Source organism: Neopelma chrysocephalum, unplaced genomic scaffold (genome assembly GCF_003984885.1).
Source record: "Neopelma chrysocephalum unplaced genomic scaffold, ASM398488v2 Primary Assembly neopelma1_97065, whole genome shotgun sequence".
NCBI classification, from domain to species: domain Eukaryota; kingdom Metazoa; phylum Chordata; class Aves; order Passeriformes; family Pipridae; genus Neopelma; species Neopelma chrysocephalum.
The window spans coordinates 192,373-219,984 of record NW_020925707.1 but is presented as its reverse complement, the minus strand read 5'-3'; the positions used below and the strand labels follow the sequence as shown (position 1 = coordinate 219,984).

Genomic DNA, 27,612 nt, shown 5'->3' with positions numbered 1-27,612 from the left:
ATGAACAATCAAATTTTTTATGGAAAATTGCATCCAGTTGTAAGTTAGTCAAAATAACAAGCTATGAGGTTATTTGAAAAATATATTTTCATGGCTTTGTCTAGAAATGTATATTTAGCACCAATACATGAGTTATACCACTTGTTTGTCTGTTATTTTATTAGGATACGTCCACAGGACATTTATTATAGCATACAGCTTTATATGCGCAGCTCCATACATTACCATACAAATCCTCCAATATGCAGGCTGTCAGAGCAAACCAAGAATTGCTAATTAGGCTGTACAGCTTTCTCTGCCAGTAACATTCATGTGATATGTGGCATTTTCCTGGGATTATGTCAGGCTCATGTTCTTTGAGAACCCTAGCAGTCTCTCCAACAGCTCAAGTGTGCTTGTTGGCCTCAGCAAGCTGCAGGTAGATGGTCTCAATACCGAAATTTGTCTTCTTGGCTAATGATGTTCTCCTAGGTTAACTAGTCTAAATTATTTTTATATTCCTCAGAGTTGCTCATTCACTTTATTCCTAAGTATCTTCGGATCTCTTCAATGTTTGCCATTTTGGACAAAGTAATGCTTTTAAGTTGCCTTTTTACTGGCATATCTCAAGCTTTGGCCCCTCAGTTTTGATGGTACTTCAACATCCCTTCCTACATGTTATGTAGGCACTTATAATGGCAAAAAAATTGTGTGTCTGGTAACAGCTGATCGTTTTTGTGTCTCTAGTTGTAATCCAGTGTTATTTTTTTGAAGTAAATTCTGTCCAAATCCCAAGAACTTGCATGTCCCATTGCATTTAGCGGAGCCTCAGGCTTGTGTTAGACATGAAGATTCTTGCAAATCTGACAGGATAAAGGTGGTTAAGAGGGAATGCATCACAGCCTGCTGATTCATGAGCTGATAAGAGCTGCCAGGAGTAAAACTGAGAATGAAGAGGAGTACCCTTTTTGTAGGTGCAGGTCTTCAGCTGTGAATAATCCCTGAACTCTGAAAGACCCAAAAAGAAAGAAATCATCTGAAATACAGATCAACCCAGCCTCAACTACAGTTCTCTTGGCTGGGAATAGGCCCTGAATTTATGTCTCATTGCAGAGTGAGTAAGCATGCCAGGGCCTGAAAGGAGTACTGGGAACATCTCTGTGCTCAAATTGGTCCCCATGACAATATTAGCAAAGCTTGTGGATCTGAAGGAAAAGCAGATGGATTTGGGAAGTCTAGATGCTTGTGCCTTCTGAATGGCAAATTTAAAAGGCTGGGAAATGAATGTTTGTGTTTCTCAGCATGGTATACTTAAAATACATTACTTGATTTGGAAGGCAGAATTAATCACATATTTATACTTAAATGGAACTTAAATACTTCCATCTGGGAAAGAGCAAAAATACAGGAAGAGATTGTGTGTTGCTTGTGCAACCACTCTACCCTCCGTGAGACTGCACAGCGCAGTGCATATGCTTGATCCCTGACTCTCATCATACAAATCTGTTGGTGACAGGCTTGATCACTGCATACAGAAATGGGTGAATGTGATAATTAAGTACAAGCAGAGTGTAGGTATGTGGAACTGAAACATCCAGAAATCCCAGACAATTTTAAGTGATCAAAAGGTGGTGAAGCAACATTTCCAGGCAAGAAAACCCTAGAGGAAAACAGATTTGACAGTAGAGTTGGACATATGCAGATTCAGTTCTGTGGTCCAGATCAAAGATCTTCATTTTCTACACTCTTGGATAACTTCCTGTGACAGTTTGAGCCACATTAGAAATCCAAAAAATCCAATTTTCAGGCTTCTCCACCCCCTCCCACAATTTACATCAACACTAAAGAGAAACTTTCAGGCCAGAGGCTTCTATAGGGGAAGGGGGAAGTATATACATTTATTTACACAAATAAATACTATACAAGCTAAAGACAACTATATATATATTACATTTCTATCAACCAGTCCTTTCAAGCCCCTCCTTTAAGTTTAGTCCAGGAAAGAGCCTTTTCAAGGCTGGAAAGTAACCAGTCCCTCTGTGGGAGTGTTCTGGGCCCGAATGCTCCCCCTCACCAAGTTCCAGTTGTTTTGTTGTAGTCTCTCCTCCTCATGAAGTCCGAGAAGACAGCTTTGAGTCCTTGCTCTCCTGCCGCTGTGTGATCTCTCTCTCCCTCATACCTCGATTTGTAGGCTGCTGTAGTGTAGTTCTGCTTATCAAGCGTCCACGTCCTGGCATGTGGATTTCTCCTCAGGTTTTCGGTTGTCCTGCGTGGCAGAGATGTCCTCCAGGCCCCTTTCTCTCTGGGGGGTCCGTCTCCAGTTTCGCTTGGGACTCTTTCTCCCGAGTGCCGGGCCTACCTCCACGGCCCGTCCACTTGGCTCAGCTTCAATGCTGAGCCTCTCCTCCACTTTCCAGCGGAGGGAAAGGAAAAGCCCCCCTCCACAGCTTAGCTGTAGAAAAGGAGGGGGGAGAAGGCTTGGCTGCAAAAGCCTGCCTCTCTCCTCTTACCTCAGGTCAGGTGCTGTGAGTCTCTTCCCTCACTGCACACACTCAAAAATGCTGCCTCTAACTCTGCTCTGGCTTAGGCAGAGCTGGGGGGGCCGCAGGGCTCCCCTCTGCCCCCGGAGGGGGGGTGGGGAAGAAGGAGCCCAGCCACCCCCTGGCCTTCCACACCTACACGCAGCAGACACCAACAGCCCAAGTGCCAACACAGAACTTGCCAACCACTTCCGCTGCTGTGAATATATGATTTTTGAGCAGAAGCAAACAACATGAGTGGTGATTGGCTCTTCAGGGAACACTGCCCTGGCACCCAATCACCTCTGAGCCCCCCTCTCTCTTGAGGGGGGGCCAATCTCAAACCATGACACTTCCTTACTTTCTTTTTGTAATCTTTCTGTCTACTACATAATGCTAAGTATATTAATTATGCTTAAAATTTTATTTTATATCAGTACTGGTTTATATAAGTACAAGAACAGTATCTATAGCTTCATATTCAAAATCTTGTTCTATTTTTAACTTCTTGTGTTTGTAAATTTACATTCAGTTTCATTATTTGTGTTACACATGTACTACTACCAATGTATTGGCTGAAATGTAGAAATTGAAAGGACCTCAAGTGGTCCCCTGCTCCGTTTTCAGTGTCAGAACAAAGGCCACATCAAATCATCCTTGCATGACCGATTGTTCCTCTCCCTTTGTATTGCATATTTTGTTTCTTGACTTATACAGGTTGAATTTGTAAGCTGCAGAATGTTGAAAGCATTACCTATTTTTTTTAAGGATGAGACTTTCTTGACTGCAAAAAGAAAGGAATAAGTAAGGTGCAAATGACTCTTTGTGCCCACAGAGAGAGCTTAGCCTGTAATATTTACCTTATATTAATGTCTGAAATTCAGAAGTCCTCATCCTGACAAATGTCCCTTCATACAACTGAACAGCATAAGCCTGTTTTTTCAAATTCAGTATGTGCTTTTATCTTAAGAGCACACACTAAGTGTGTCTTTCTGTATTCTGTTGTTCTCCCAGGGGCAAATATTTAGCATGACAACCATGTTTTAAGAAAAATAATTTTCTTCTTTTAGCATTTTCCTAATGTATTGCAAAAAAAAAAAAAAGTTACCAAAAAAAGTTAAAAGCTGTCTTTTGAGGTTCTAAAATTGCCAATTCTGACATAGAGTAAAATTATGGAAAATATGGACTCTTTGTGCTTTTCTGAACTATTGTTACTGTGAAGTAAATCAACAATGAAAGTATGAATTCAACAAGCAAACCAGAACAAAAGTCATGAACTTGCTGTCCCCCATACCTGAATGTGGATTTAATGGTACCTTAAATTTTCTGTAAATATGTGTCAGACTTGTAAGGCAGTTACTGATCTTACAGGAACTTTAATGTTCTTTTGGGTTTTTTTTAAGAATAATTCATGGACTGCTTAACAGCTTCAAAAAAGGAATTATAGGAAAGCGTACAAATATAATATGAAACCTCCTGGCAAACCTAAAGAGAAGGAAAATAGAAGTTTTCCTACTGAATTGGAAAAGACTTTATTTAAAGTATTTGGTGCCTATTATTTGCTGGATGTCCACAGATTATCACAAATGGTGAGGCACTGGCACAGGCTGACCAGAGAAGCTGTGGCTGCCTCATCCCTGGAAGTGTTCAAGGGCAGGTTGGAGATGGGACTTGGAGCAACCTGATTATTGTGGTTTAGGTATGATATTCTCCAGCTTAGTGCTCCCACTGAAACGATGCAGGACTAGCTCCCTCCCTCCCTCTCTCTACCCCCTGTGCTGGAGAGGAGAATTGCAGGCACACAAGGTAAAGATCACACTTTGACATAAGGACAATTTACTGGAAACAGCAATGAGATAAGAAAACAGTGACAGCAACAATACTAATGACAGAGGGTACAGGAAAGAGGTGAACAATTCTTTCAGAAACAATAGAACCTGACCGCACGACCTGGAAGGGACTCTATCTCCACAGAAGAGACTCCCTTCTCCCTGCCCCCAGCAATGATGTGAGGTGGTCATGGCCCTGGCCATGCCCTCTCCTGGCTACTGCAAAAATTAACCCTGTCCTGACTGGAACCAGGACACTGTTGTAGTGGAAGGTGTCCCTGCCCATGGCAGGATGTGTGGAACTAGATGGTCTTAAAGGTCCCTTCCAGTCTAAACCATTCTGTACAACTGTGATTATCACTAAAGGTAAATGAATGAATAAATAAATAAACAAAAGCATCCCAGGTTTGCGAAGGTAATTTCCATTAATTGCCTCATTCTAAAAGAAAAAAAGCTTCACTGAAGTTCACATTGTCTCTTAAGAGTATTATATGAATAAACAATTATTTTTCATTCTACATCAGAACAATCACAACTTGTCCATTTGTTCTTCCACCTGAGCAGCTGGGAAATGGACTGTACGTTTTATTCTTCTGTACAACCGGTTATTGTTGCAGCATGGCAACAGGAAAGGATTTGCCAAAATTAGCTCCACTGTTATTTAATTGAATAAATTTTGGAGCCTCAAAAGGGGTTGAAGATAAGAACATGTAATTATCAAAATACAAATATCACTGTGCAGGAAATGAACAATCCAACCTCGCTTACATCTTTACAGCAGCAAGTGTTCTGCTGCAATAAATGAGGTGAGATATGTAATTGTGGCTAAACAAATACAGAGCAAAGACATGAGGTATGATTTTGTTGAAAGCAGTTTCAGTCGGATGACTGAGAACAGTGTTCACCAGGTTGTCAGAATTAGTAGAAGCAACAGTCCTTGAACGTAATTGCATATATCAGTTCAAGGATTTTGCTGTCTGGAAGTGCTTGCAATGAGGCACAGTCTAACCAGGACTACACAGACATGTAATTGAAGAGTGTTTATTGACATAAGGAGACATGCAGAATTTTTGAATTAGTTTTCAATCCCGTGTAAAAGTCAAGTGAACTAACAAATCTGTCCACAAACTGTGGATTTTTTTTTCCAAATGCCATGTTTGTCTGTTTCATATTTTCTTTCTATGCATGTCCAGCAAGGGAATGAATAGTTTTTCTGTGTTCTTTCAAATTTCACAGAATAGTTAAAATTATATGGTAGGATGTTCCTGTATTCTTTTAAAGAAAACAAACTTTTCCTTTGTTCATATGGCACCAATCACCAAATAAAAACAAGGAAGGACATAATAATTATTATATAATTAATATAATTACAAACAATGGACGTAGCTATGAAATTTTAGTCTCTAAAAAAGCATTTAAAACACTTACTAAACTAATTTTTTTTAAAACAAGTCATTAGCATATGCAATGTGATTTATGATCCATGACAGAAAGTATTGTATATTCGTGCTGCATAAGTCATAGAAGGAAATCTGTAATGATAGGTCACTGTTGAGACTTACATAAGTAATCCAGAAACAACTAATTGAATACTTGTACTGCCTTGTTCAAAAGGTGTAGACAAGCCCTTGGCTGAGGTGAATTTGCAAAATTTCATCAGCAAAATAATCACATCGCAATGGTCTTGTCACTGTATATGGATTTTACCTATCCTAACAATAAATAGCTGAAAATTAAGCATGTAAATCAACATTATTATATGAAACTCTAGTGTAGACCATGGAGAGAGATGAGGGTGCTTGGATAAGGATCAGTGAGTGCTTGAAGACGCCTGTCCTGTCTCCGTTGTCTGAGAAGACATGCTTAGAGGCACAAGCTCAGATTAGATACCCTCTAGACAGAAAAAGACAAAATTAATCCCTTATTCAACACATATAAAAGGCCAGAAATTATTGTATAGCTTGCAGACCTGTAGCTGGTATAATATATTTGAAGTGGAGGAAGTGAAGAAAAATTTTTCAAAACATATTTTTATTTTGGACAGTTTAGGTGTTTATTAGAAACTAGTATGTACATGCGCATTAAAAAATTCTCAGCACACATGAAAGTGTTTCTGCTATCAATATCCTAGAGAAAATGCAAATATCTAAGCAATACTCTTAAGTATTTTGTTTTACTTGAAGGGTTTCCTTACTCGTAGTACCAGTTCTTTCAAAAGGTTTCAGTTATTCCATTTCATTTTGATTTGTGTATGGTTTTAAACTCTTAGTTATACTGTTTGATAATGAGTTGATCATAAGAAGACACAGGCTTTTAAGATGCTCGTGAATTTATGTTCACTTACTTGCAGTTTTTTCTCAAACTCTTATGCAAATAATTTACAGAATCACAGAACCATTGAAAATTCAGGGATATCTTGAGACTGTGTAGTGCAACACTGTAGCTCAGGTTGCCCGGGACCATGGTCATTTTGGTTTTGATTATCTAAAAACAAAGAATCCACAGCCTCTCTGGGCAGCTTGGCCCAATGTTTTACAAAGCCCACAGTAAGAAAGCTTCATGTATATTAATTTGTGCCTGTTGCCTTTAGCCCTGCCACTGGGCACCACTGAGGAGAGTCTGTCTCCCTCTTCATCAGTGCCTCCTATCAGATATTTATACACATGAATAAGATCCCCCTGAGCCTTCTCTTTTCCAGGCTGAGCAGTCATGGCTCTCTCAGCCTCTCCTCATGGGAGAGGTGCTCCACCCCTTAATCATCTTCATGGCCCATTGCTGGACTCGCTCCATGTCTTTGTTGTACTGGTGAGCCCAGAACACAACCATTAAAGGAGTTTAATGCGTTTCCTACAAGATGCATGGAACAGAACAATAGCATATAAAAGATTAAATACAGGTCAACTTTAGAAATACTATATGCCAGTCTTTTATGTGAAGGTATTGATATCCAAGAAGAAAGTGATTTTTGTACCACAAAGCTATTTTTGCACATCAGAAATAGTGTTTTCTGCTAAACAGTGTGTCACTTCCTTTCTGATAGTCTAATTGCAAAACTAATAGTTATATGAATAATATATTTCTTTTATAATGTTTCTTTTGATTACTTCAGAGAAGAAAGTGAGGACAAAATATTTATGTTGAAAAGTGTTTGTACATACGCATACACTGGGACAGAAATATACTGCATTATGGCCTTCAGAATGATTTTCTTTTTGAGATAGCTAATCATCCACCAAATCTACTGATTGTTATTCTGCATTATTCTTCAGGCTGTTAATTTCTGGTATGTCCTTGTGATGAATGATGAACACACAGAGCGGCGCTATCTGCTTTACTTCCTTTTGAGTTGGGGGCTTCCAGCTTTTGTTGTGATCCTTCTTCTAATTATCCTGAGAGGAATCTACCATCACAGCACAGCACAGATTTATGGCCTTGTCTACAGTGATCTGTAAGTATTCCTTTAATAAAGCATGAACTAGGCATTGTACTGTCTATATTGGTTTGTATTTAATTTGCACACAGAGAAGGGAGTGTGCCCACAGCCAAATGCAGAAAGGAGCAGGGGGATTTCTCATTTGGTGGAGATGAAGCAAGTATGTCACCCATATGCAATACAGCACTTTCCATGCAATTGGACTTTGCTCCAGTTTCTCCACAACTCCATTCTGGGACAAGCATTGGCAGAGCTGACTCAAGCATATCTGCGTACTGACTAAATTATTTATTCTTTTCTGAGACTGTGCAGTTCCATGGTAAAGGATAGAAATGGCTACTGCTGCAGAATGAGCAGAAGAGCATGGTTTTCTTCCATTTAATTTCTCTGTTAAAAAAACTAAACACCCCATCTCTTAGGTTATTAAATGTATTTTCTGCTAAACAGTGTTACTACATTGTCAAATACGTGTCAAATATGGTTCCTGAAGTGTTCCTCTTGTAATATTGGATATGTTGTGTTCCAAACTGTTCCAAATTTGAGCATTGCTGTATTGTCGACAATGATCATAGCCCTTTCAAAGCTATATATGAGCACAGAAAACTGTCCTAATTAAACCAGTACATCTTTATAGAACCAGAGACATTTAAGTGAAGATACATAGATAAATATTTTTGCTCTTCCCTACCTCTTTTACTCTGACCCCTTTTGTGGCCAAGCTAATCTATGATGATAGCTGTTCTAGGATATGAGGCTAATATACTTATTCACTTTGTGTTGCAATTACATGCTTCATGTGCAGGAAGGAGTAAACACACAATTTCTTTTTAAAACAAGAGAAGAATGTACAAATTCTTTTTATGAAAACTTTTTATGGGTGTGCTTTCAGATTAGAGCCAAACTAGGAGAATATCTATCTGTCTTTAATAAGAGAGGAACATACAGTGTGTATCATTCCATTATAAGAGAACAAAATTCAGTGAGTTTGTTTTGTCACACAGAGGAAATTAGTGTGAGAAGTAGATACTTGAATTTAATATCTGTGTTTAAGTATATGCAAATATATACATATATATTTGTGTCCTTATAAATATTATTTGTATATACATTTGTGTGTGTGTATCTGTACTGTGCATGCTAAGCAGGGATACCTGATTTAGATCTAAATTGGGTAGCACAAGCTGTCTGGCCATGTTATGTGAAGTTTAATCCCACATTAATAGACACCAGCTCTCAATTCAGAAATGTATCTGAGGTCCACAGCAGCAGACCATTGCTGATGTTTATGTTATATCAGGAAGTGCTCCATAGCTCTATACCATCCCACACACACTGATGTTTCTTCACAGAACATGGTAAAAAGAATGTTGTCTTTTTCATCATAGTAATATGCTTCTTTGTGCATAGTAAACATAAGAAATATGCGTAACATCATTGAGTTCTCCAATTGCAGTCAAACTGTGGGTTCATGGTACATTATGCAGTGAACCACAGTTTTCCAGCTGTTTCACTCTTGATGTCCATGTCTCATTCTTTCAAAAACAAGGAAAAATCCCTAAATTCTGATAAAATTATCAAGTAGAGGAAAATTGCTCAGTCCAACTCATTGCCCAGATAAAATATAATTTTTTTCCAGCATTCTGTCACAGTGGGCAAATGCCGGAGATCATCCCAAACTTAGTGATTATGCAGCTTATTCCAGCTCTGTGCAGTGTGAACAGCGTAAGAGATATTTGCAAGGATTTTCATAAATAACATTAATGTTAGTTCCTGATTTGAAGAGCACTTTAAGAGTTGCTCCTGATTATACAAAAGGACTTTCAAAGCCAGAATGTAGAAGAGAGGACAGATTGAAGTATATCACCTGGTTTGATTTTTCCAAACCAGGATGCAGTAGTGGAAAAAGTGACAAGGAGATTTGCAAATTCGAGGTCATTACATACTGACTTCAAAATCAGCCTCAGAAATAGTTTGAGAACAATGGTGTGCTGGTAAGGACTCATTTCTTGTGAGAGCTGGAAGACTAGTTAAAGTAATGGAAGCATTGAAGCCTGTTAACTCTCTCCTAAGTGATCACTCCTTCAGGCAACTCATTTTTGCCTTACTGTGGTGTCTGACCAACTGTTTTTTTCCTAACCAGAATGCCATGGGCACAATTAGTAGCCAACAGTATGGCTATGCTGAAACAAGTCCATTTTATACTTATCTCAAACAAAAAATTACTTGAGCTATGTTGAATTTTATGCTTTGAAGAAAGTATTATGACAGAGTCTTCCTCCAAATATGATAAATTCTACACAAAAACACATTTATTTTCTACTGGGATTCCTATGTTACAGTATAAAACAGTAGTATACTGTTGATTATTTTCATAATGAATGGTGTTTATGGTATGAACTGCACTCTTTGGCATTTTGTGAAAAATTTTTTATACTGGTAAATTTGTCTGTATAAATGCCACCAAGCAGCATTTTTGTTTTAAGATTTTAAAGAGTTACATTCCAGATAAGGGATCTTTCAATTCTCCTTTTGCTAATTCCCCTTGCTCAGCTGCAAAGGTGAAAATCTCTTTGAATAAGACCAAAAAAAGATGCTGATTAGAGGCATTGAATGAAAGAAGTAATGAGATGGGCATTTGCATAGAATGGGTTTGAGTGGAGGAAGAGTGGTCTGGGTATCTGTGAAGGCAAATGTGGAGGTTCTATGAATATCTGATACAACCTTTACTTAGGAAAGTAATAAGATTTGATCTACTCTTAAAAATATGTATTAGTCTTCATGTCCTCTTTTATAAAAGAATAGTGAGTTATGTCAGATTCACGTGTCTGTAACTACTTAATTTCTGTGTGTAATAACTATTGGCTCAATCACATCCTGAAACTTCAAAGCAGGAGTTTTCTCTGTGTGTTGCTGGCTTGTAGAAGGAGCTTGGATAGGCACTTGCCATCTATCCTGCTTTTTGCTTTTTGTGTTATGATAAAAGTCTTAGATGACAGTTAATCAGTCTTTGTAAATGAAAAGTCTAATGTGTCTCTCAGGTATATTGTCTACCCTACTCTCTAGTAACTATGCACTAAAATGCTTCCTTGCTTAAGAATTGCCATGATGACTGAAGCGTTAGTGGGTTTTAGTGAAAAGGGGCAGGTGTCGATTCCTTTCAGCTGGCTAGTAACTGGAATTTAAGTTTGAACTAAATGGTTTAAAATCACTCTAAAAAGTGTATTATCCTTCTATATTTCTGAGATTTATGTCATACAGACAATTTACAACCCCTGTTTGAATTTGCTGTAATCTCTGTTTAAATTATCTTCGAAGGACATGAAGTCTAATGTTTAGGTCCACACTGTTTTAAAAAAGTATTTCCTATTACATTAAATGTCACCATGACTTGGTGTTGTGAGACAAGTAAAGACCTCAGGATAACCTTTCTCTTCCATTTGTTTTGGTTTTGTCCCGAGAAGGGCAATGAAACTGGTCAAGGGTCTGGAACACAAGTCTTACAAGAAGCAGCTGAGTGAACTGGGGTGGTTCAGCCTGGGGAAAAGCAGACTGAGGGGGGACCTTCTCACTCTACAACTACCAGAAAGGAGGTTGTAGCCGGGTGGGGATTAGTAACAAGCGACAGGACAAGAGGAAATAGCCTTAAGTGGTGCCAAGAGAGTTTTAGATTGGATATTAAGAAAAATATGCTCATGGAAAGGGTTATAAAGCATTGAAGCTGGCTGCCCAGGGCAGTGGTGAAGTCACCATCCCTGTAAGAATTTAAAAGATATGTGGATGTGTCACCTGGGGACATGCTTTAGTGGTGGGCTTGACAGTACTGGGTTAATGGTTGGATAGGCCTTTTCCAACCTAAACAATTCTGTGATTGTCTCTTTCAGGATTATAAACCGAAACCATAATGTGTTTCTTTACAAAAATTTTTAATGCCCTTGCACACTTTAACAACCTCCTTCTCCTTTTCAGAAGAATTTTTCTTATTAAATAAAGAAAAAGTTAGGAACAGGCAAGTTCACAACAAGACAGGAGTTCAGTTTAATTCCAAATCTCACTGTAGTTCCCAAACTTTAAACAGTTCGGCATTTGCAGTTGTCTTGGTATATTCAGCTAGACTGCCACGGCCTCATTAAGGTTCTGAATAAGGGTTTAATCTTAACAATACAGTTAAACAATGTGGTATTTTTTCTAATAGATCTCTTAAAGTACAAAGACACAGTTAACCTGGTATGGTGGAAAACATGAGGCAAATTCAAACTGTAGATATTGCCAAAGAGATTTATAATGCACTGAAGAGGTGAAGAAAGAGAGGAATGTGAAGATTTACATAAAATCTATCTCTCACCAGTTTCATCCTGGTCACTTGTAATTCTCTTACATTTACAGAACAAAGAAACAAGGGAAATGATTGCCTCCCTGTATTCGGCACTGGGGAGCCGTGCTGTGTCCAGTTCTGTGCCCCTCAATTCAGGAAGGACACAGAGGTATTGGAGCGTGTCCAGGGAAGGGTCTGGAGCACAATGAGGAGCGACTGAGGGAGCCAGAGTTGTTTAGCCTGGAGAGGAGGAGGCTCAGGGGAGACCTCATCACTCTCTACAACTACCTGAAAGGAGGTTGTAGCCAGGTGGGCGTTAGTCTCTTCTCCCAGGCAACTGGTGATGAGAGGACACAGTCTCAAGCTGTACCAGGAGAGGTTTTTCACAGAAAGAGTGATTACATGTTGGAATGGGCTGCCCAGGGAGGTGGTGGAATCCCTGGGTATGTTTAAGGAAAGACTGGGCGAGGCAATTAGTGCCATGTTCTAGTAGACAAGGTGTGTTTGGTCATAGGTTGAACTTGATCTCAGAGGTCTTGTCCAATCTAATTGGTTCTGTGATTCTGTCTCAGACATGGATGTCTGTTACTCGCTCTTTTCCCTCCGTCAATTCCTCCAGGTTCTATGAGTGTCTCTGTTATAGCAGGATCATTTATTTGCATAAGGGAAGAATGATTTCCTCTCTCAAGAGAATCCCCCTTATAGATTCATTTGCCTCTTTAAAATTCCCTGTGGCAAATAGAGTACAGAATAAGCACGTGTGCCTTTACAATACTTTAAAATCACAGAAATACACATGTATTTGGTTTCAGTGATAGTGATATGATAACATCATCAGCACAAAAAAGGTAAGCTAAATGTTCTCACATCTTCTGTGTATCATATCATCTGTCACAATGACATCTGTGAGAAATAATGTAAAAGATCGTCCACTGCAATTCCTTTCTAGAAAAAAGCAAATACTTCTATCTCCTCTACAGTCTAGCCCAAGGCAGAGTTTTTTGCAGGAAAGTCACTGAATCTGTGACTGTGCAACCCCATTCATGGGATGGGGAAACAGAAGGCTAAAGAAAGCTGGAAATTATGAACTTTTTGCTGTGACTAAGCATTACAGCTCTTCTTGTTGCTTACACTGCAGTTTCTCCGAATCAAGCTCTTACATGTGGGGATTGTGAGAAAAATCTCATTTATTGAATTTAGAAAGACGGCAAAAGTTTGCAAAACAAAAGGAATAAAACGAAAAGGAAAAATTACAACACGTGTTGGGTGTCCTAGGCACGCAGGATTCCCAGGAACACACCCTTCAATTCAAAAGTCCCGCTTTTTAAACATTCTTAAGGTTCAACCCCGTTTACGTCATAGAAGAGGCGTTCTCCTCTTTCTGGTTGGCTGTGTCGTGCTGGGAGGTGGAGTGTCCAGCAGCATGGCAGCTTCCAGGACCAGCCATGTGGTATAAGGGGTTTCCTTACCAATATTCATTTACAGTTCCCTATTCCCGTTCGCATGTTTCCCTGACACCGGTTCCAGGCTGAATCCGGCGTCTTACAGCTCCGCGATACGCCCTATAGGTTAGTAAAGAAAAACTCTTATGTTAGTGATTTGCTAAATTCATTTGCTTGTAATAAAACCGATTCTTTATTTCCCACAGGGATGGCTCAGGACACAAAGTAATGTCTAGGAGCTATGGCCAATATGATTTGTATAAGAAAGTCCACAGAATACATGTTTCAGTACCAGGCACATTGCAATGGGTCAAGGGCACCTTGTGCCATGGTTTCTCTCCAATTGTAAGTCTGTCAGTCTGGTGCACTGACCCTTAACCCAGTCAGAGAAGTATACTGGGCCCTACCTTGGGTCTCACCCAGTTGTATGACTGTCTCACTGCTGGCATATGTCCTGGGCACAGATCCCTGGCTTACTAGCTGTTCCCTAAAATGGAGATCTGCTTTCTTTAATCCAGGGACCAGTAACAGGAATATTTTAGCTTCAGTGAGCTAATTTCTGTCCAAGTATTTGGATGAAGTCTCATGTCCCCTTTTCCATATTACTTCAAAAGTGCTGAATTTAGTCCTGAGTCTCAGAACAACATTCTTGAATCACCAGACTTTTACAGGCAGGAATAGGTAAAAAAATAACTAAGAATAACCAGAAGCAGCATTCATGGATTTTCACTTATCTGTCAGACATGCTAAGAGGTAGAGGATTGTACTACAGATCTGTGTGGAATTCCCATCCTCTAATGCCTGACCTTGGCTTTATATTCTGTATGGATTTAGAAGTGTCTCCCCACTTGGTACTGTCTTTCCACCTTCTGTTTCCAGTTATCACAGTTTTTCTCTCAGTTCACTAACACATCATCTGGGATTTGAAAGCTTTTGCAAACTGCTGTTGCTAGAGCTCAGCGCAGAAAGATGCTTGATTATCTTATGCGAGGCTGAATGCTGCATGAACCACTCAGCTGAAGTTGTGGGGGGGAAAAGCCTGCACTTTTCACTGTGATTTCTCACCATTCACTGCTTTGTCCTTCTCTGCAGGGTAAATTAGCCCATGCTGAGCTCTGTGCTACTGTAGGAGAAATGTTTCTGAGGAACCAGAGCTACTTGAGTTATGGTGACCCAGCATTACAATATAGGCATCCATATATATATATACACACACACACACATATATGTAGGGAAAATACTCAGCTTCCCTCATCTACAGCATAAGCTAAGAGAGCACAAAGTTTGGTGATTCTGTATTCTGTACTTGTGCTTTATTTTCGAAATTCTTCTATTACTACTGGTGAAACTGCCTAATGTGCTACCCACTGCTAAGAACTATTTAAAAATACTTCACTTCTAAATGTGCTAGCTTTAATTACTTTTCATTTATCCCTCATTACCAACATATGTTTTCAGTGAAGGAGAATAGTTGGGTACAGGGACAGGTATTTGAGTGCCCTTTATATCTTGACAAATATTTATTGTTAAGCAAATGTTAGCACATCAGAATCAGACCTAATCATTGTGCTGTGCTTTTAAAGCATTAAAATAAAGAAAGATAAATTCTGCCTTCTCTGACTGATGGAATTTTGAAAAGTGAGTACAGAAAAGTATTTGTTACTGTAAAATTCCCAGTCACTATGGGATGGTTAAGTTCTGACTTTACCATGGTATCGTGGTAAAGGTTGAAGAGATAGGTTGTTATAGGTGAAAGCTGCACCTGCTAATGACCATGGGGCCTGATCCTTCAAACAGGTTCAGATGAGGGAATTTTTGGGCCCAAACAAAACTCCAGGAACTTCTCTGAAGCCTATGCAGTACTATGGCAGGAGTAACAGAGAGCATCTGCAAGATGAAGGCTTGCATCCCTGTTACTGACAGCTTTCGAAAGCTTCGTATTTCCTTTTATGTTGTACAAAAAACTAGCAGCATAGTCTTTCCTACTTTGCGATCTTTAATTAGCAGAATACAGCCTACTGCTACTAAACCAGCTTGTTCTCAGTTTGTCTGTTTTCTGATAGTTTAGAAATGCCTTCGTCTGATACACCAGAATAAAGCAGGAAATGCTAAAATAAGCAATAGTGAGATCAACACCAGCAGCTGGTTCTGACTACTCCATTGACACTGACAGTGAACTGAGTCTATGCATCTACCCTCTAGTATTTGATCTTCCTGAAAAAGATGAGAAAAAAATAGTACTTTGTGTTTTGTTTTGCTTTGTTTTTAACTTCACCACAGGATTATTCTGCAACAGGTCAATTTTGTGCTCAGATTTTAGTTGTGTGAAGTACATGGACATTGACTGTATTTAGTGCAATGAACTGTACTTTGGAAGACAAACTCTTGTCTATGTGATGTAAAAACACAAGTAAATAAAAGTATATCTCACTTAACTGTGCTAAGGTACATCCAAGTGAAAGGAATAAAGCTTTAGCAGATTGATTTGTATTTATTAGTATTACATTTAATTTCTTGGTATGGCTTATAGAAAACCAGTATGTCCACAAAAATCTTTTGCATGACATTTTGTTATTCTTTGTGCCAAAGAGCAAGATTGTGAACATGAACCTCTTTTATGTTTGACAGTTTGCACATGAAAACATCCCCTTTTTCACCTAGATTTATATTAAATCCCTGGCTTAAAGAATGGATAGAAAAAGTAAGCTAATTAGGAGTGTTGACCTTAAGATAGTACAAGGGAAACATTTTCTTGCATGTGAGAAACTGCAACCAATATTAAATAGTAAAAAAAAAACCCCAAAATAGCCATAACAATAGATTGTGGTTTCAAAGCCATTGATAGTGACTGATACACATGAGAAGGAAGCCTTAGATTTAAACAGGAGCAAGATAATTAAATCCGACATGTAACTCCTTATGTAATTTTAAAATTGCAGTGTTAGCAAGAGCCCTGCTCTAAGAGATTTCAAGCAGGTTTCTTTCAGCTTAGTTGCCTGGTCCAGTGCAGAAGGCTACAAGTCTTCTGGGTGTTCTGGAATGATCTGCCTGGGGTCTCCAGAGCTTCCAGTGCTTTAGAAGTCTCAACTGTATTAATGCAGTGCTTATTCTGGTCCTTGCTACTTTTCCTTTGGCACTTCCTTAGTCTTTACTTTCACAGTAGGAAAAAAAAATAAAAGAAAAAAAAAAGAAAAAATAGGTATAAAATTGTTCAGAAAAATTTTAAGAGGGTTATATAATGAGAAGACTAAAACACAGTAAGTCATGTTCTAAAACAACAGCAGATTAAGTTTTGGGTTATCATTATAGAAAAGCATTGTTTAGGCATTTCATTTTTCCCCTTTTCCCAACTGTTTAGCTCTACAATAGCAGCAGCCATAGAGTAAAACAAGGAAATAGGTTTTTTTCTTTCTTATGCAATAGGTCTGGTTTATTGACAAGACTGTTGTTGCACACACTGACTCAGACTGAATCTTGTGAAGATCCTGTTCTTTGCTGTTTCAAAACAGCATCTTGGCACTTCTTCATCCTTTGTTTGTGGTGGACTGGATTTTCCCCACTGTTTTCTATTGTTGGTAGTTACTCTGTGGGTATGTCCATTAATGAATATGGTGCTACTCATACTGAATTTTGACATGTTAGTAAGGTGATAGGGTCAAATTTCTAGCAGCAATTCCCCTTGATGTAGAATTGTCTTTCAGAAAATTGTTGGCACAATCTATCCAAATGTAAACAAGAATGAGCAAGCCTTGGCCTAATTTCTGGCAATTGTATTTCTACTTGCTTTCTGAGTTTACATTTCTTAATCAAAATAGCCCAGCTGTATTTTCATTACCTTTTTTCCCTCCTTCTCCTCTTTCCCTCACTCTCTTTCCTCTTACTTTTGCTGCATAGACAAAAGAAACAAAAAGAAACCTAAATAAAGCCGCTCTATAAAATCTGGGAAAACCATTATTAAGCATCTTGCATTTCGTTTGAAACTTATATCCAAAATGTAAGTACAAGAATTAATTTCACAATGTAGAATTAAATATGAAATAAAATCTATGGGCCTGTTTTTCAGTTAATCTGTATGAGACATAAACTGATTTAGATTTATCAAACACAGCTTTCATTTTTGTTCATACCAAACATCATCTTCAGCAATCGTATGGGCAGTAAGACATTTCTTGTGTTGTTCATTTTCCCATCATCCTGATGAGGTAACAGAGGCCAAGTGCAACACTGAATCAAAGGGGTCAGTCTAGCAGTGTTCTGCTTGGGGCCGTAGTATTTCATTACAGATATTTCAAAATGTACTTGTATGAGGGTGTGACTTGTTTCGCAGCTGCAGTGGATTCTTTGGGGCATCTTTTATGATTCCTCTGAGATTTGTTTGACTTGACCTGTGAGCAGATAGTGTTCGGTGTTCCAGAGAAAATCTCCTATTTCCTTTTGAGGAATAGTGATTAAACAAAAGCAAAAGTAACATCATGTTGGAGTCCTTTAGATGCAGCTACAGGGAAAGCACTCACCTTTTTATTCTCTTTTCCAAAATAATTCCATATGTATATACAACCTTAATCAACTTTTTTCTGAAATTATAGGGTGAATTTCCACCCCCCCCCGATTTGAGTTCTTGCACCCTGTCTCTTAAGTAAATAGGGAAAATTGAACCAGGAATCTTCTACATTTAGACACCAAAATATGTGTGGTTGTTACCACAAATCAAGATGGATAAGATGGGAAACAGCTGGTAGAACATCATAGGCATGTGTTTGTGAAGAGCTTCTACATCATGCAGAGAATAAGATTTCTTGCAAAGGTGCACAGAATTGTAAGATGAACTTGTAGCTCCAACCAGATGTGTTTTGGGGGCAGAGGCTCAGTACTTGCTCAGGTGGTGTTTCCCGTCTCTGCTCCCCCATGAAGCACAGGCAGCTGCAAGAAGCAGCTTATCTCCAAGTCTGCTCCCTGCAGCACGGCCAACATGGCTGACAAAGCTCAGCCTTGGAAAACCCCCTTAGCAAACAGCTGGTGGAACCAGGAGCACTCAACCTGCAACAAGTGGGGTGCAGCCTCTGCACTCTGCGGGCTGACAAATTTGGGTTTTTCAGGCTGCCTATGAGGGAACAAGCTGGTACTTCCTCCAGAGCAGCAACACTGTGAGTTTCCGCTCTGTGCTGTGTCCTGAACACACTGTACTGAGAGATGTGTCTGTTTGCAAAGCATGGGGGGAAAAAAGCACTCTGAAAACCCCAAACATACATAACTCTGAACATTGCAAAAGCCTCTGATAACATCCAAAGATGGAGATTCTGTGGCTGCATTTTTTGGGGGTGAGAATTAAGACAAGGTTTTAAAAAAACAACCTTGCTAATATCAGGAAGGGTTGCCTGCAGTTCACTTATCAGCAAGAACATTTATTTATATTAGTGTTCTTTCGTTATCAGTAACAGCACCAACACGAGCTTATGGTAGAAGTTCAGTGAACGCTATATTGTTTACATGAAACAATAAGTTGAAAAAAAGCCTGAGAAATCTTTATAATGCTAGTGCATTTTGTTACATTTCTAATTTGTTTTACATGACATTTTCTTAGCTTTCCTAAATGTCTTGTCTGACTGGTAGAAAGCCTACTTATTATAAGCAAATTTACTGTGGGACTAGAAGCAACATGAACTGACATTTAAATAGCTTCAGATACATATAATGCAGAGAGAAGCATAATATTTGCAACTGTTCTATCTGTCATCTTAAATTTCAGAGTTGCTTTACACATAAGAAATCATTGTAGGGGTCTGGAACACACTTATATTAGAAAAGTTTTTTTTCTCCATAAAATATAGCTCCAGCAGAGTCCCAGATTTTTTTTAAACTTCTGTAATCATCCTTGCGTCTCTTAATTTCAATGTGGTCAGTATTTAGGATCCAGTAGCTTGATTTTTGGATCCATTTGTAATAGCTGCCTACATTTTTTGGTTGAAAGAGATAGGGAAATTATTTCTAGAAGGAGCATACATATGAAAATACCACTTTAAAATCTTAAGCTGTCTAATTAGAAATTTCCAGTGTATAACAAATACATTTCCAAGATTTTTTTCTAATAAAACTGGAATTCAAGCTATTTTATAATACTGTACTGCAACTCAACTTAAGAAAATCAGACTTCAGTTTAAAACCTGAGGCAGTCCATATAATTTGACAAACATGGGTTAAGCAAGTGACAGGGATTTTCCAAAGAATATAGGAGAGCTTGTGGGCAACCATATCCTGCCAAGGCAATGTCAGTGGGATGTCAGCTGCGTCATGCTTCTTTGAAAGCTCTCACATCACTGTTTAACTCAGTTGTGGATCAGTGCTGCTTTCACCTTGCCGTCAGGCCATTTTTTGGAGTTACCTGATGCAAATATAAACAAGATAGCTCTCTCCTCATTATTTTTAGCTACTATGTTGTTGCAGGGTATACACAAAAAAAATCTGTTTCCTGAGAGGAACCTTTTGCTAAAAGAAACCCTTGCATATTGGAGAGTCATCAAAATATAAGCCTATGCCACACTTCAGTCATCTTCCACTGCTTAAACAACTTCTCTAGCCTACCAAGTGTAATTTAGAGTATGGTGAGGCAGCTGTAATTTATGCTGACTAATGCAAAATCATTGTTCCCTGCTCAGTAGAAAAATCAGCCCAGTTGGAGGTCGTAGCTCAGTGTGCTCATACTGAAGCACAGAGTCATGAAAGGGGGAGTACTGTGTCTTCCTGAGTCATGGTATCACTGTACTTTCCTTGCAGTGTTCCATTTACTTAAGACGTGTCACTTCTTCTAAAACTTGCCAAGGTTATTCATAATATAATAACTTGGGTTATTATGAATAATGATCTGAAAGAAATGCAGAGGGCATCTGACCATGAAGTACAGCTGCCATGACCTTTTGAGTCATATTTTGATCAAGGTATCCATGGCCTTCCTTTTCATGCAGGTCATCGTGCAGCTGCAGTACGTTATTTTATTATGACTTTTTTTTTTCAATAGTGGCTGGAGTTTTCTGTTTAGGGGTGGGCAAAATCTTGGGAGGCGACACAGACAGGACAGCTGACCCAAGCTGACCGAAGGGATATTCCATAATAAATCATGTCTCTTCAGATATAAAACCTGAAAGAAAGGAGGAGGAAGGGGAGACATTCCTCATTATGATGTTTGTCTTTTGAAGCAACTGCTACACATAACTGAAGCCCTGCTTCCTGGGAAGTGACTGGACATCACCTGCTGATGGGAAGTAGACCACAAATCTTTTGTTTTCCTTTGCTCCCACACATTCCATCTTATTTGCTGGCCCAGCCCTCCTCCCCGTCTTGCTGAGGAGGGGAGTGATAGAGCAGCTTGGAGGCTACTTGGCATTCAGCCAAAGTCAGGCCACGACAAAGCTCAAAAGCCTAGAGTAGGGTTGGACTAGTGTTGATAGACTGTAGGGGATGGAAGGAGCCAAATCTGATGTAGAATGATCAGTAGTGACCTTTTATGACTCAGTCTGCCTCTGCCTGGACATTGTCTTAAAACTACCAAATTGGGATGATGCAAAATAGGGTTAGGCATTTTGGATGGTAAGAGGATCCATGCTTTATCACAGATCCTTAGATCTATGCTAGTGGATGTCCCCCACGAAGTCAGTACTGATTGTAGAAGGGTATTTTTCTTAGATTCTTGTTTTTCCTTTTCACTTATCTGAGTAGACATATTGTGCCAACACTGGACCAACATTTGGTTGCAAAAAGTTGTTTTAAGCTATATTTATGTGAAAATGCATCCATAGAAACAGAGAGACCTGGTTGTCTAAGCACTGTCCTGGCAGCTGTAATCCCTTTACTGTACTTTTTGACCTTACACTAACATCTTCAAAAGCTTTCTAAAAATCATTTTACATCACTAAATTTTCTTTCTACATTGCAAATTGGAAATTTTAACCTTTAATATATAATAAGTATAGATGATAGATCTATGGCTCAATACTACCATTTACCATGATGTTATTACTCAGAGCACATCTGAAACCAGTGGTTGCTTTCTGAAAGTTTAGGGGGGAAAAAGTAATGCTTGGGATGCATCCATGGCTAATGTATTGAAATGCACTTTGCCCTTTTCAAAAGAAACTAAAAAAAGAAAATCTTTGCTGATGGGTTGTTTTAGAATTCTCGTGTTTGTGTCTTATGCAAACCTTTAGAGAGAAAATGTCTAACCAGTAGCAGGATGCAAGACATATTATCAGTGGAAGTAAAATTTTTGGTAATTGTTATTTTGGATACTGGATAAAGTAAACACTGCATCGTTAGACGGGAGCTGTACATGTGGTTTTCATTCCTGGACGTTGGAAGGATTACTTTTCCTATTATGTAATTTGGCTTGTGCAATGTTTTTTTTGATTATGCATATAAATAGCAAAAAGGTTGTAAAAAAATACGTGTTAGACATATTCTCTGTATATGTGCAGGTATCTTGTACATGTGCATAGTTTGTGGTTATTGTTAATAAAGGGAAGGAAACAGAAGTGTAAAGGGTTGAAGGAAGGGAAAAAAGCAGAAGATAAAAGAAAAGGAGTAAAACTGAGAAATTGCAGTGGAAAAAAAGAAAGCTCATCTCTGTTTTGGGCTTGACTCTCTGTTGCCTGGGAAAGGTTTAACAAGTGTTCCCCTGACGAGAAAGTTTAGAACCGAGTCTCAGGGGTTTTCATTGGAAAGAATTGTTCAAACAAAGAAACGAGCTGCCTAACATCTTTCATTGTAAGGCATGTGCTTTAAGTACTTTTATGTGGATTTTTCTTTCACCAAGCGTTAGTTTCTGGGCTTGAAAGTAGCTTTCTAGTTGTATTTGGTTGGTCCTTTAGGAGGCTTAATCCTGATCCTTGTTGATCTGCATACAATTAATCCTTCCTGTGACTTCCCTGTTAGCCATCGGCCTATCTTGGTATAGTTTAAGCCCCTTGGCTTGTGTTTTCCAGCAAAAAAAAATATATTACAACATGGAGAATTCTACTTCTGCTTTTTGCCCACTTGTAGTTTGCCAGTAACTGTCCCTTTTCATTAGGAAAAAAAAGCAAAAACCAAACAACCAAAAATGTATCAAAACAATTTTTTTACTGGCATGTTCAGACCACATTTGTAAGACCTCTGATAGCCTTCACAGCTCTCTTGTGAACTTTTTTCATTCAATTCATGTTTTTGAAACGTGCCAAAACCAGGCTGTCAAGTTTCAGCTGGGGCAGAGTTAATTTTTTTCATAGTAGCCGGGACAGTGTTTTGGATTCAGGATGAGAAAAATCTTTACAACACACTGATGGTTTGGCTGTTGCTACTTAGTGCTCACCCTAAGTCCAAGACTTTTCAATGTCTCTTGCACTGCCAGTGAGGAGCTGCACAAAAAGCTGGAATAGAGCATGACTAGGACAGGTGACACAAACTGGCCAAAAGGATATTCTATACCTCACAATGACATGCCCAGTATATAAATTGAGGGAGTCACATGGATGGGTCTTCAGGAATGGGCTGGGCATCGGTCATCAGGTGGTGTGCAATTGTGTTGTGCATCACTTGTTTCTTTCTGGCTTCTGTTACTCTCTTTCATAGTTATCATCATCATCATCATCATCATCATATTTAGTAGTATTATAATATTTTGTTTCAGTTATTAAATTGTTCTTATTTTAACCCACAAGGTTAAACTTTTCTTGGGGATTCTCCTACCCACTGAAGGAGGAGGGGGAGTGAGTGAATGGTACTTGGCCACTGTCTGGGATTAAACCATGACACAGGCACAACATGTCACTGAGGTGCTTGTAATGGTGATTAGAGCAGAATGTTTGCTTCATATGTGTTGTAGAATAGACAGTTGTTCGTACATCCAAGTATGCCCTTTACCTCTTTGGAAGAGCATAAAGTTACAACTCAGGTTCTTAATGTGATCCATAGTAATTTCCAGATTCTATTCAGCAAAAATAAAACTAGCCAGTGGGTGCAGTAGATGTGCAGTATGTTTTACATTGCTTTCCTTACATTGCATCCCACTGCGTAATTTAAATAGTGTCAAAGATTTAAAGTGCATTTATAAACCAAACTTGTAAACTCATGAAATTATGAAATCAACTTTATCTGGTCTAACCTATTGTCCATCTTGATTTTTGTTGTTTAATTCTTCATGAGCTGAATGTTTTAGCATATCTCCTATTTATTCAGTTTCTGACATTGGTGCAATATGAGTACATATCCAGTCATCCCATATTTCCCAGTGTGTTCCAAGGCATATTGAAAAGGATTGTCAACAGACTAAGTTCTCAGGTAAATTTTTCAGAATTCTTGAATGAAACTTAAAAGTGCCCTTCAAATATTTTTGGACATCTATCTTGCTTACTAATGGACTATAAAATATTATTTTTGTCTCATTTAATACAAGCCTGGGATAAAGGAGTTTCCATTCAAATTTACCACAGCACAAAACTGGGGAAAAAAGTGCATTAAATGTCAGTTAAAATTCATAATGTTATTGACATCTGAGATCTCTTCTGAAGAAACAGTACAATATTTAGTGACAAATGTGGACAGAATTCATTGTGGCAAGAATAATTAGCTATGCAAAAATAGGATGAGGGATAACTGGCTGTTTACCAGTTCTCCATGAAAAGATTTCATGTGTGTTGTGGATGATAAACTGAGAATGAGTCAACAATTTTGTGATATGGCAATAAAGACAGATATGATTTTGGCCTACATATAAAGCAATTTATTCTTAAGGATACATAAAGTCCTTCTGCTCTAGACGTTTACTGAGATGTGAAATGCTATCAAAAGTGCTGTACCCTATAACTTAAGAAATACATTAGCAAAGTAGTGTGATCAAGGGGACTGGCAAAAATCTTTCCTAAAAGACTGAAAGATCTAGGATTTCAATGAAGAGAACACCAAATGGAAAAGCATAGCAATTTACAAGTATATAAAGAAATATTGCAGCAAACAAGGGAAAAATCAGTTTCCCACAACTGTGTTGACTCTGACAAGACATAACCTGTGTATACTGCACCAGGAAGGAGGTGAGTTTAACACTGGGTAATAGTCTCTTGAGATAAGTGCTGTGAAGCACTGAAGCAGATTTCATGGAGAGGATTTGTGTTCTTTATCACTAAACAGAGATTAGGCATTAATGAGGTAGGGTGTGATTTAGAGATATTTTTTAAGGAGAGAAAGGCTTTTTAGTCCTCAGCCACGGTACAGTTTCTTTTAGTAAAAGGCTTACAAGGACAGCAAGTCATTTCTGATGGTACTTCAAAAATATTTTGAATTCTCACTCATGTTAAACCATCCCATAGCTGTACCCATTATGCAATCACAGGCCAACACTTGCTGCAATGAAAGGTAGCAAGGTGGCATCTGTTATACATGCATTTCCTATCTGTGCAGTAAAGCTTGTAAAAACCTCCAATTAGTGCTGAAACACCTTCCATTGTCCAAGGCTGCCATAAAGCACATAAAATTGGACCATGCTCTTTAATTCAGTTTCACTGAGTTTTACAAAGTGCAAAGTCTGTGTTTCCAGGGTGTTGTGTGATCTGTTTGTTAGTATGTCTAGAAGACTGCGTGAACTGAAGATTACGAGTCTAAACCCGTGTGCCTTTGGCACTGTGAATTTTTGTTCAGTCTTGTAGAGATCTCTAGAATTTTACCTACTGTAGAAACAGAAATTTCTCTGGTGTGAATGTTGCTTGAATTTCCTCAGAAACTAGTGACTACCATCTCAAATGTTACCCATGTTAAGATTAGCATGCACTTTCCATATGGTTTTCTTCACGTCCCTTCATAGAAACAATAAGCTTTAAAAAACCACAAAACCAAAACCAAACACCCTTCCATCCCCAAAAACAAAACAAAACAACAAAAAAACCCACCAAACAAAACAAAACAAAAACAAACAACCATACAACAAAAATGTCCACATATTTCTTTCTCCATCAGGTGAGTATAAAACTAAAAGAGAAGAGAATTAATTAGATATTAGGAAGACATTCTTTCCTGTGTGGATGGTGAGGCACTGGAACAGGTTGCCCAGAGAAGTTGCCCCATCCCTGGAAGTGTTGAAGTCCAGGTTGGATGAAGCTTGGAGAACCTGGTCTTGTTGTGTAAGGTGTCCCTGCCCATGGCAGGGGGATTGGAACTAAATGGTCTTAAAGATCTCTTCCAACCCAAACCATTCTAAGATTCTTTGACCCTATGATAACCTTGTTGCTTAATGTATTTATGGAAAAGGATTACTGTTACAACATTGTTACAACAGAAATAGGGTGGAATCCTATAGTCTGTTCAGGCTGAGAATTCATCCCATTAAGGAGGCATTGACACTGCAAAAGTCAACATGGTTATCTGCTCTGAGGGTATGTCCACCACTGATTTGGGCTCAAACAGTTGTTAAATCTATTGTTTTCCTGTGTGCCGTTTTAAAATAAAGGAGTATTACTTTGTTTTGCTGTAAAATGCTTTGCTGTAAAGCTCAGGGACTCAGAACACCAGACATTTGATAGATAAGAACACCTGCAATTTTTTCTCAAATTTACCCTTCTGTAGTTTCAAGATGCAGTTGGCAGAGGTTGTCCTTAGAATTCAAGATGTGACGGTAACAGAATGAAACTGTCTTTACCACATGGAGTTATTTTAAATCTCTCTTGCTTAGAAGGGAAAAAAGTATCTCAGTCCTTTAATTTTTTAACAATTGGTATTTCCTTAGCAGTGTTGCTTGAGTTTTATTTTTATTTTCCTTTTTTAATATTAACTATTTAATTATGCTAACAGTAGTTCCAGTATACATCTTGTCAGTTGTTTCCTGTTTTTCCTTTGAAAGTATTAGAAAAACAAAAGAGGGCTTTCCATATCATACGTAGCTGGAACATCTCCCCAGATTTTAGGAAGTGTTATGCTTTTAAGAGATCACAGAACACTTTACAAAAACAGTTAAAGGGTCAGATAAACACGGTTCACCCCTTTGAGAAGTAAGCAAGCCTAGCATCTGCTTTTTATATGTCCGAGGGAGGAAAAAAAAGGAAAATCAAAGAAAAGCAGATTCTGGCTTGCCAATAAGTGAGGTAATTATCAATGTAAAGGTGTATGATTTTCTGAGATTACATCTTTTCCAAAGGGAAGATGGTATTATCTGTTTATTTCTATGTCCTAATCTTTCCATGTTTGTTGTATTTAAAACTATCAATTTATATTGAATTAACATCTTCAGTAGTCACCCATGAGAAAACAATCTTATATATTCTCATCATTCTAGTCCTGGAAAAAAACATCTAAAGTAAATGTTGATTTGTGTTGGAGGAAAAATAACTGATTAATTTCAATATTTTTTTTCCAGTTCTAAAATTATTAACACATCATTATGTGCTAGTATGGAAGACACATACTGAAGACAATTATTTTTAACTTGATTTTTAGCCTCTTTCATAGAACAGACCTTTTATAGATACTGACATACCCGGGGCTTTTGATAGTGTGTTTTATATTCTGTTATGTCATGATAGAAATATTTGAGATGGAAGTAAAGTGTTCTTTATGGGAAAAGTGACACTATGAGTAGAATAGGGGTTTAGGAGGCTATGAGGGGGAGTCTTTAAGATAGTTAAATGAGTTTTGATAGGAGTAGTGAAAGAGAAACAAAAAATGGGAATGTGTTACTTTCAAGATTAATAGAGAAATTTGTAGTAACCAAAACAAAATTAGGAATCAAAACAAAGTCAGTGGTCAGAACGAAGTGGTCAACACAGAACCAAAGATAGACCCTCCAGTTAGGTAACAAGAGTCAAGAACAGCAAGAGTGGTGGCATCTTGGGACAAAAGCTGAACAGTTGTCTTTTCAATGCTACAGGAAAGCTGGGAGCAAAACCTCTTAAAACAGGGGGAAAAAAATCAAAACAGTGTTTGATTTTTCTTGTTCCCATTGCAGAAGCCAGTATTTTAGTAGGTAACTTTTTTTGGTTGGTTGCTTGGTTTTTTTGCTATTACTCAGAATCAAAACAAACAAAATGAAAACCTTACAGTTGCTCACCCAAGACAGAAATAAAAAATAGCTTCATTATACAGGGCCTAT

General features: G+C 38.3%; 1 protein-coding gene across 2 annotated transcripts in view; it reads left to right on the top strand.

Annotated features, from left to right (window-relative positions):
• ADGRV1 (adhesion G protein-coupled receptor V1) overlaps positions 1 to 27,612 on the top strand; it is a 266,144-nt gene that overhangs the window by 188,729 nt on the left and 49,803 nt on the right. For both annotated transcript variants that reach the window (XM_027671225.1, XM_027671226.1), the window contains one exon: positions 7,597 to 7,775. In XM_027671225.1, the coding sequence (XP_027527026.1) occupies positions 7,597 to 7,775 (179 nt within the window). The remainder of the gene's footprint in view (positions 1 to 7,596; positions 7,776 to 27,612) is intronic.